The 11,170-nt window shown below is 31.5% G+C and overlaps 1 protein-coding gene and 1 non-coding gene across 4 annotated transcripts; both read left to right on the top strand.

Annotated features, from left to right (window-relative positions):
* Positions 1-2,614: 2,614 nt before the first annotated feature.
* On the top strand, positions 2,615-2,688 carry TRNAI-UAU (transfer RNA isoleucine (anticodon UAU)). The gene has a single exon. It is a non-coding gene; the product is annotated as a tRNA-Ile (tRNA).
* Positions 2,689-5,799: 3,111 nt separating this feature from the next.
* Positions 5,800-10,458, top strand: LOC109790351 (protein IQ-DOMAIN 9). 3 transcript variants are annotated; one of them, XM_083066239.1, is made up of 6 exons: positions 5,800-5,990; positions 6,714-6,826; positions 7,730-7,897; positions 8,816-9,043; positions 9,493-9,606; positions 9,695-10,458. In XM_083066239.1, exons 1-6 carry the CDS (start codon positions 5,807-5,809, stop codon positions 10,037-10,039), a joined length of 1,152 nt encoding a protein of 383 aa, XP_082922365.1. In that variant the 5' UTR covers positions 5,800-5,806; the 3' UTR covers positions 10,040-10,458. The 3 variants fall into 3 exon arrangements, with proteins under 3 accessions (XP_082922365.1, XP_020205073.1, XP_082922373.1); XM_020349484.3 differs by having other exon boundaries at positions 5,817-5,982; XM_083066247.1 differs by lacking the exon at positions 5,800-5,990 and adding an exon at positions 6,036-6,149.
* The last annotated feature ends 712 nt before the right edge of the window (positions 10,459-11,170 follow it).

The following is an 11,170-nucleotide window of genomic DNA, read 5'->3' as shown; positions in this document are numbered from 1 at the left end:
TTTGTTGAAAGTAATAAATGAATATGAAATTAATGTTAATAATAAATGAGGTTTAATATGAACAAGAATGCTCTCTGGATCTCTGTGAATTCCTGTGCGGACCTTATGAGGAGTATTGATGACATGACCATGTGAAATATGGACAAATGACATGAGACCTAAGAATGGACTATTGAGACAAACTATGAATATGATACTATGACAAATAATGATATGATGTACTAAATGAAATTATGTAATAAGTTAAATGTTGAGTTAATGAGATTATAAATGTATGACATGCATCATATGCATATATTACTCCAGGTGTGCCGCTGAGGCCGCATACCCACGACTAACAAGGTGTACTTTATGGTCACCCACGATGTAACATGCTAACAAGGTGTACCTTATGGTCACCCACGACTAACAAGGTGTACCTTAGGGTCACCCACGATGTAACATGCTAACAAGGTGTACCTTAGGGTCACCAGTGATGTAACCAGGTGTACCTTAGGGTCACCAACGATAAATTGTGAATCTTCCGTATGGCGCCACATGCATGCATTTATGAGTTGAGTCCATGACATCATAAGCATGATAAATGAGTATATATATGTGATATTGACTATTTATGTATTGTTTACATGTGACTTATATATGTTGTGTGTGTGTGTGCTATCTAGCAGTTATTTCTGCACCTGAAACTGAGTGAGATGTTTCTCACTCCCTTGTTGTTTTTGTATATGTTTTAAATTGTGTTGCAGATGATCAGCATCATGGGGATGTTGGTGATGAGGCTTAAGGCTTCAGTGGGGCATGCTCTGATAGGATGTGACATCGGGCATAGCTAGGCTTGTTTTTTTTAGGGATGTTATTGTTTTAAAAGCTTTAATTTTCTCTTCTTATGTAATTTTGAACGTTCTTGAGAAAAGACCAAAATGTACATCTTTGTTATATTTATTATTATATGATTTGGGAGTATAAATTAATCCCTAACTAGGAGGCACTGCCACCTTTACTGGAGTTAATTTATATTTCCTTTATTATTATTTGTATATATATGATTTCTTGTTTTTCACTAAATTGTATTGAAAATCTTAACTTCTTTTCTTTTATAATTTCTACACTGGAGTTATGATTTATGAGTTACGAATGTGAATCTTCTACCTTGTGATATTTGAAATATTTGTCAACTATGAAAGATTTTATTTACCCAAAAAGAAGAAAAGAAATATTTTATTGTTACATTTGTTGTATATTAATAATGGGGTAGAGGGTGTCACATTAAGCAGTGATAGATGTATAATGTTGTGGTGAGCTGGGCTGTTATTGATGATTTTAAATGTTGTATTATAATTGATGAATATTGTTGTGCTCTAGAATGATGAGCTGAGTTGTGAGTAGTAGGCTGTGTTGAATACTACTAGTCGTGTTGTATGCTGATTTGCTGTGCTGTGTTGTGAAATGCTGAGTTGTATGCTGTGTTTGACCACTATGGTGGTGCTGTTCTAGCCGTTATATCGGTGCTGTTATTAGCCACTATCGTGGTGCTGTTATAGCCGCTAAGTCGGTGTTGTTATTGCCGCTAAGCGGTGCTGTTATAGCCACTTAAGTGGTGTTGTTATAGCCGCTAAGTCGGTGCTGATATTGCCGCTAAGCGGTGCTGATATTGCTGAATTGTTGTGGTGTAGTATAAGCTATGCGGATGTGCTGATAGCTGTAGCTGTTTTCTATCATATTGTTGTATATATATGTTGATTTCTTTACACTAGCTTACCCTTTGTTGTTTCCATGATGTTTGGACTGTGATGATCATACTATGTATGGGAGCAGATCAGGGATAGGTTGGTGGCTGTTGGTGAGTCTGTAGGCGGGCAAGCGGAGTTAACCCTTTAGATCTTTTGTTGTTTAGCTACCCAGTAGTGTAGCCTTTGATGTATTTTTACACTTTAACTCTATCCAGACTTGGATCATGTATATATTCTAGACCCTATATGTATACACTTGTTCCTTTCTGTGTGGTGTTTCTAGTGTGCTGTGTCGTGTGTAGTGACTAGTCGGATCGTTACATAAATTATAAGTTAGCATTTTTAAAGATGCTACTTGAGGTAAAGTCCAAAAAAAGGTTACAAACTGCTAAACAAAATTTGTTAATAAGGCCAAATCAATATGTTTCCCAACTAACAAAACAAACTAAAATTTAGCTGAAAGTGATTGCAAAACATACCTTAATGAATTTGTATCAATTTAATTCCTATAAATTTATGATTTGATTGGAATTGATATAATCAACGAATGAAAATAAAAATAAAAAGGGAAAACAAAATAAATGAGAATTAAAAAAAAAAAAGTAAATAGAGCATAATTAATAATTAATCGAGACAAATTGTTAAAAAAAAATGTATTAACTATATGAACACAATTTACTAGGAATAAAGAATATACAATACATTATCAGTTGTATAAATTTATGATATTATTTAATTGGGATACATTTTTTTCCATAGTATACAAATGAGAACCTAATAATCAAATAAAAGAAAACGTGCGAGTGTGACAAGTGGATAATAATATTAAGAATAGAAGATATAGAAAAAAATAATTCTATATTTGTAGGATCATCTACCAAGTTGGTCCCGTAGCTCAGTTGGTTAGAGCGCTGGTCTTATGAGCCGGAGGTCGCGAGTTCGAGCCTCGCCGGGACCAATCTTTTTTAAGGTTTTTAATCAAATTTGGTCGACGCATCGACGACCCTCCACGTCAGACGAGGTCAATGATAAAGTCACACAGTAGGTGACGCTGTACCAGAAACAATCATGAGGCTCGCCTATCTGTCAGGTGTAGATATCTCACAAACGGCCGACAACCTTCCACGTCGGAACCTTAATTTAAGGATCTAAATAGAGTTGCCTGTACCAGATGATCCCCACCACAAACCATAACCTCGTCATCATCACCCACAGATAATCATAGTCAAGGATTCCTTCTCTATCTGTTTTGCCTTCACGACATATCCTCATCATATAATAATCTCCAATAATTCAAAACTAAAAACAATCCCTTCTGCATATGTATATTCATTAACCCCAAACAATACCATACCTAAAAGTTTGTATACTATTTTTGTTGCATTACTTTTTGTTTACAGAATCAAAATTATTGAAAATTCTAACGTTACTCCCTTGTTTTTCCTTCAAATGATACCGACTAAAAACACGAGTGGATGCTTGAATTTATAATTCAGAACGCCTCTACGTTGAAGTATTAAAGTTGGTGCCTCAATCATGAGGCATTAAAATAAGAGAAATCAGAGGTTTTTAATAAAAATAAAATCACAAGATTTTTGGCCCCGGTTACCGCGACACGTATATTTCATTACCTTTCGTCTTCTCCGATTAAGAAATTTCTTCTCCAATTTTCATTACTCTTTCTCTTCAACCTAGTGACGCTCACTACGACAATTACCAACCATCGCCATGGCACAATCTGAATCACCTCCTTGGATCAACCCAAATACATTCTTGAAATCCATCAACACATTAGAGACCTGGTAAAAAAAAAAAATTACAATCAACATAATAGTGTAGCACAAACAAATAGATGAAAAAAATACAAAAAAAAAAAAAAAAAAAGAATCGGATGCAGTTCTTTTCTCATATCTCTCTCGACCATAGCAGTAGTGTAATTTGCACACGGTCACTACCAAGTACCAACCCTCTTTTCTCATGCATCTCTCTTTTTCTTTTCCTTTTCTTGCTCACCCTTCTCTCTTTGTAATATCCCTCTCCAATTGATGAGGATGACACAAATGGTGTCCTTAAGGTGGAGGCATGGTGGTGTGTAGGTTGTTTTTCTTGAATCTTGCACAATAATTTTTTTTTATTAATATATGGAATGGATAGAATCGATGATTCATGGATGTATCACTTAGTTAGATATTTCACCTTAGAATTTTTGTTATAATTAATTCCTTGTGAAAAATTATGTAAATTTTATCAACTATTTTTGTTGTATATTAGGTTTCGGCACACACAAAAGTATATACCATACATCATACATGAACCTACTTTTATTATGAATAAAGAATTTTTACATTCATACATTTTTTCAAATTAATATGATATTATTTATTTTAAATATAATAAATTTTCATGATTTTATTTTTATCATTATTCAAAAGACCTTTTACTAATGAAGATATATATATATATATATATATATATATATATATATATATATTTATTAATCCTTCTTATTAATGAAAATATTTTTTTATTTATAAATTTATATTCATCCTCTTATTCTAATAAAGTGAAACTTTGTTGGTAGTTAAAATTTTAATTGAGTTTAAGAACATAATTCAATATTTATTTGATTTAAAGTTGGATACAATACATTTTAAAAAATCAACTTTGAATGGTTAATAATAATTTCAACATGTGCCAAAATTAAATTTACCCACGAAGTTTACATTGAAATTACATGCATAATGAAATAAATTGATCTAAGAATTAAAACAAATAGTCTATTATTTTTTATCTCATTTATTATATTTTATTATCAAATCAGAATTCATTGACACTAGATGTAAGTTTTTAAGTGTAAGTTTATAAACTTACACATAATCTTATTCATTTAATAATTTTTTTATAATACAAATTTGATCAATTTAATGTTGCATTATATGATATTATACTCAAGATCATATATAACAAAACTCATATGATTTTGAACTTTTTTAAATATATTATGCAAAAACAAATATTTATACATATTTTAAATGTCATATTATATATTAAAATAAAATAATGTGATTAAATAATAAAATAATTATGAAATTATGTAAAATTTGATATACATAATATTAAATATAATATTATATAATTCAATGGTTAGATCAGTTAAATATATATTATAGAATAATTTATTAAAAATATAAAATTTGGTATAAATTTTTAAGGTCAATGAATTCTCACTCATTATTTATTATATTTATATTTTTTTAGTTTAGTATATACGTGTAACATACGATGTAAAATGTGTTTGAAAAAAAATTATTAGGAGATTTCAATTGTGTTTTATAGTAAAAAAATTGTTTGTAAAATAAATTACATGGTACATAACATAATTATTACATATACTCTTCTTGAAATAATATAATTTTCATGGCTTTTTTTCTGTACTGTTCATATATTTTTATTTCTAAATGTGTAATATATTAATTTTTATTGTAGTGATTACGACAATTATTTTATCATGAAAGAGAATCATTAGTAATATAATAGTATTTACAAAATTTTATATTTAAACTATGACATTATTATTATAATTTTGATAAATAGAAAAGATATGAAAGAGATTTGTGTCACTAAATTAGCTAAGCAATGACTAAAACAAGGGAAAAAAAGCATGCAAGTTTTGTGTGCAACATTTTTAAAAAGTAAATGTAAAAGTATAAAGAATTAAATTAGTGGTACGCATTCAGTCACTTTTTATAAAATAAAAAATTTACGCATTTTGAAAATAAATACCAGAAGTCGACGTTATAAGAAAAATACAGTGAGGCAAGAAAGCAAGACGTCAGCATCGAAATATTGTCACAATTTGTTCCGCTGTCATTGTAGGCTTCCTTGCCGAGTTTCTCCAAAAATGAAAAATTCAACCAACTATGCCATACTACGATACTCTCATAGTCTCACCCTCACCCCATGTATTCGTCGGTTGTCGCTTTCACACATATAAAAGTCTTTCCCTTTTTTATTTTTATTTTTTATATTTATTTCATTTTTGGACTTATATTCATCTTTCACTCACCTTATACGCTATGAGAGAATTAAAGCTGGTATTGGGCCATGGCAATCCACATTTCACACCCACCTTTTATTCTTTCTCTCTCCTTTTCTTCTTCTTTACTTCTGCACTAATATATCATTTTCCCCACCCCCCATTTCCTGCTTGCCAGTTCAGGAAAAGAAAGGAGTCTCCTTTCCAACTTCTCTGGTATGTATGTATGTCTGTCTGTCTGTCTGTCATTCTCATCCCCACTTCCATTCTTCTTTCCTTTTTTGTCATTCTGGGAAAACCCATTTGCATTTTGCTATTCGGGTTGCTCGTTTCGGAACTACTTGTTCATCCATGTTTTTCATCTTCTGTTTTTCTAGATCACAGTATGAGATTTTGGTGGCTCTTTGAACTTGCAGTGTGATTGTTTGAACTTTGAAGCAATTAAGCATATTCATTTTCTTATTGCCTTTGGTAGATCATGATATGAGTTTGTTTTTAATTTCTCTTAATAGTTTCGTGTGACTTGGCTGTTATTGCTGGGAAGACAAAGAGAGTTGCTTTTTGGGTCTCAATTCTAATAGCATATCCTATATTCATTGCTATATTTAGCTTCAATTGTGCAATTTACTGTGATCCAGTTTGAATGCTTATGCTTTTATGATCATAATGTGATTGCTGATACGATGGTATATTTGTAACATAATCTTTCATGGGTTGCACATAATATACATGGACTTGATTACAAACATGGTACAAAAGAGCATTCCCTTATTAGGCTTTAAAAGCATGTTTTCCTACGGAGTGTATAACTGTCTGAGGCTTTCATTTTTCTTCTTATTCTTCTGGTTGTTCTGCATGGATCTCTTATAGTTAAGACCAATGAACTTAATCTGTATTGGTGGAGAGTGAGATGCTAATGCTGGTTATATTTTTAAAAATATTCTCAGGGCTATGTTATTTTGAAAGAAGTTACTTCGCAACGAGAATGGGTTCTGGTGATTGGTTTAAGACAATAATTAGCTTAAGAAAATCTAAAGACGGCAGATCAAAGAAAGCAAAGGTACAATGCACTGCCTGTTATTTTTAGTTTATTTACCTAATCTTGCACGGGTTAAATTGCATAAATGTCAAACTGTTGATCACTTGATTGTAAACCTTTATATCTCCATTATTCTCCTAAAAACTGAATTAATCTTTGAATTTTGGTGGTCCTTTATCTTAAATTCTTAATCATATGATAAATTAGTAAGCCTTTTTGTAACTACAGTTCTCATCTTCTATAAAGGATAAAACTCTGGTATGTTGGCTCTAGACCAGATTAGGATTTATTTGGAACAGCTTATTGATGACTTATTTGAACTTATGACATAAGCACTTGTGTAACTATTTGGAAGAGCTTAAGAAAATAACTTGTGATTTTTCAATAAGAACGTCTTTAGCTTATTTCAATAACATCTCTAGGATAGCTTATGAAAACAGTATACATGAAAACAATTAAACCTTATTCCTTCTTCGTTTATAAAAAAAAATAAAAAACCTTATATGTAAGTGCCTGAATGATAAGTATCTAGTAAGTGTTTGATTAAGCTGTTTACCCAAACAAATTGAAAGGACCGACATATTGTCGAGTACTTTGTGCCATAAATTGAAGAGCAAAGTTAGTTTAGAAGCCTTCTATAAACTATAAGGAGATTCAAGATTTCTGACTGCTATATGCCTCTAAACTGATGTCATTATTTTTTAAACAGGACTATAGAAGGTAAAATTTTATCTGAGTTTGGATTGATAATGCATGAGGCATGGTTGATGTTGTTTGTTACAACTTAATTACGTTATTTATCATTTAGGCTGCAGAAAGCTAGAAACACCATTTATTTATTACTTAGAATTTATTTTGCCCGACCTCCATTGTAACCAGAATGTTTCTAATTTTCTATCTCTATCTGGTCACATTTTGAGACAGGGTATCTTAGCTCAAGAGAAACTAAATGCATCAAAGTCAAGCAATTATAAAGGAAAAGAGAATAGTGGTTTAGCAAATGGTATTACAAGCAAAAACCTGGTGTCAGCTGGGGTGTCAGTTGAAACTATTGCTGCAACAAGGATCCAGACTGCATTTCGAGCTTATAAGGTGTGTTGAGTTGAAAAATTTGTCGGAAAGATTATGATAGTACATGATAACTCTAGTCTGACTGTTTTGATTGGCTATGTCCTAAGAAATCATACTTTTGATTATATATTTCATTATTCCACTGTAAATGTCTGTCTATGTACTGTTGTATTGTTAGTGCTGGCATGCCAGCATTCTGATTGCATTTTAGAGGGGTATATGATTGCTGAGTTTTTGTTTATAGAAAAAGCAGATTATTGCTGAGTGTACATGATACAGTGGAATTAAATTATAATGTTTGCACACACATATAATTCAAGATAATATATCTACTGTATTGGTTGATGGGGCAACGTTCTAAATTTTATGAATTAAGTGATGAAATGTAATTCGACTAATACATTAGAATTGCCAAGGGTGCAATTGACCCTTTTTTTTCACCATTTCATGAAACTAATATATTCACAATTACAGGATTAGCAGCTCAAATACAGATATTCTTTCTGATATTGTTATGTCAAAGTGGATTTTTAGATTCTTTTATTGTTTATGAGCAAAGAGTGATATTTTAATCTCTCTATGTGACACCTTTTCCCTGTTGATTAATTATAATTGGATGCTATAATTCTTCAAGGCAAACCTGAATTGCTAAATCTTTGACTATTATTTTAAATGCTGCCTTTTATTTAAGACTCATTTCTGCTTGTCAACAATGTGATTTATTCACTACTAACAAAATTAACAGAATTGACTGCTTTAGAGAAAAATCATACAGTATGTATTGACTCTTGATTACTGTCTTAATATGCATGTTATTGATGATTATAGCTGAGATGTGTAGATTTAGGTTTATCATTTATGTTATTTATTAAAGTTCAAACCTGTGTTGATATCTTTGGCTGGTATTTATTTTGCAACTCTGACTTTTAAACTGTGTAGGCTAGAAAAGTTTTGCGTCGCATGAAAGGGTTTACAAAACTGAAGATCCTAACAGAAGGCTTCTCTGCTAAAAAGCAAGCCAGTACGGCCATAACATACCTTCATTCATGGAGCAAGATACAGGCTGAGATTAGAGCTCGCCGAATCTGTATGGTAACAGAAGACAGGATCAGGAGGAAGAAGCTAGAGTCCCAACTAAAATTGGAGGCAAAACTTCATGATCTGGAGGTAATCTTTAGCATGCCCTAATTTTCTTTAAGTTTGTTTCAGCCTTAAAATTTAAAGATATTTTCTTCCAATGCTACCTCTCTAACTGAATCTGCATTTGCATTATTAGATGAGGACCCAAATGTTGTGTTTTAGTTATCTTGAACCTTGGTTTTGGTTTTAAAGTGGTTAGCTAATCTTTCATACTATGATAGAATTATTAGATGCATTTCTAATTTTCTAGGAATTTTTTTGTCAGACTTTTCTATTCTTTATAGTTATAAGTTTATTTTCATAGCAAAATATGCATAAAACATTTGTACTCAATAAAAATCAATTCTGGAGATTACTGCTTGAAACTTTCTATCATTGAATAGTTCAGACTTGTCAAATATTTCACTAGATACACAACCTTGTCCGAACTCAATCCAGTTAATCTTGTTCTGAGCACTAGGCATCATAAATTACAGGTTGAATGGTGTGGTGGTTCTGAAACCATGGAAGAAATCGTTGGAAGGATACATCAGAGGGAAGAAGCAGCAGTTAAGCGTGAAAGAGCCATGGCATATGCCTTTTCTCATCAGGTAGGTTAGTTAGTGTTGGCAATGTCTCAATATCTTGTTTCACCTGATCCTACAGATAATCACATGCATATCTTATGAATCACAATAGTGGAGGGCCAACTCTAGTCAGAGCCAACTGCTCGGTGATTATGAACTTAGCAAAGCTAATTGGGGTTGGAGCTGGAAGGAGCGCTGGATCGCTGCTCGCCCATGGGAAAGCCGTGTCCCCAGCTTACCCGTGAACCCGAAGAAAGCTCAGCATAAGCAGTCAAGCAAGGTTCAGAAGGATAAGAACACACCAACACCAACACCTAAAACTCCTGTCTCAGTTAAACCTCTTTCTGCCAATACAAAAGGGACTCCTCCTTCTGCCAATGCAAAAGGGGCTTCAAAGGCTAGGAGATTGTCTTATCCACCAACTGAGATAACTGCGGTTCAAGAGGAAGTGCATTGAGTCCTCAGCATGGTTGCTAAGGTAGAACACTATTTTAAGTATCAAGCTTTTTTGATAAGTTGAGTCGAGCTGAATCAAATTGATTTTCAATTGGATACAGTCCATAAAAAGGGAACTAAGAAGCCAAGTTATTTATTTATCGGATTGCTTCCAATTTGTGAATATGAGCGTGACTGAAATTCAAACCACTGCAGAGAGTTTGTCAACAGACCTGCTTCTGCTTGTGGGTGTGATTTGTTGATTGCTTCTGTTTATTATCCTTTTCAATCTTGTATATTCAACGAAGAGACAAATTGTAGATAGAAATAGAACAATATCTATATTTTTTGTCCATCTCTGTTGTAATAGAAAATTTCCACGTGATCATGTTGTTGACTTCGTCATGGTTTATTCTTACCACATTGAGATGGCTTGTGCTACTTGCTTATGTTTCTGATCCATTTATATGTTACGCAAACCTTATTAGTATTTTATAATAGATATTTACTGACAAATCACATGTAATCCCACTACTTGAATAATTTCATTTACATGCTTTGAAACTTTCTACAAAATATGCAACTTGTACTATTTGGATATTAAACAACAAAAGCTTTGAATGTTTACTAAACTATCCGCAGCTTTAAGAAAAATAAAATGAATTTCTAGTTAAAATTAACTAATACATATATTTAAAGAGATATTTTTGGAAAAGTTAATATAGTTTTTACAAATTAGTTTATATATAAAATAATTTTAACTTTTGAAAAAAAATTCTATTAGTGTTTAAGAAAAGAAAAAATATTCAAACAAATCCTATTTATAAAATGAGTGGCTTACAATTATGGCAATGGCATATATGGATCGAGAAATACTTAAATGTTTAAATTGTGTGAGAAAGTGATAAAAGATATATCTATTTACCTTAGGAATAAGTTTATTAAACTTACTTTATTCAATAACTCATGTTTTACATCAAATTTTAACAGTCTAACTATTGAATTTAAAATTTTTAATATATAGATTAAGTTTGCAATTTTTTTTAAAAATTTGAAAATCATTTAATACTTCATTTCATTAATTCAAATTGTCCGATAATCATAAAATTATTATATATATTAATTTGAATTAATAAAACAAAGTATCAAATAA

Source organism: Cajanus cajan, chromosome 1, assembly GCF_000230855.2.
Source record: "Cajanus cajan strain Asha chromosome 1, NIPB_CcT2T_4, whole genome shotgun sequence".
Classification (NCBI taxonomy): Eukaryota; Viridiplantae; Streptophyta; class Magnoliopsida; order Fabales; family Fabaceae; genus Cajanus; species Cajanus cajan.
This window is presented reverse-complemented; position numbering and strand designations above follow the sequence as displayed.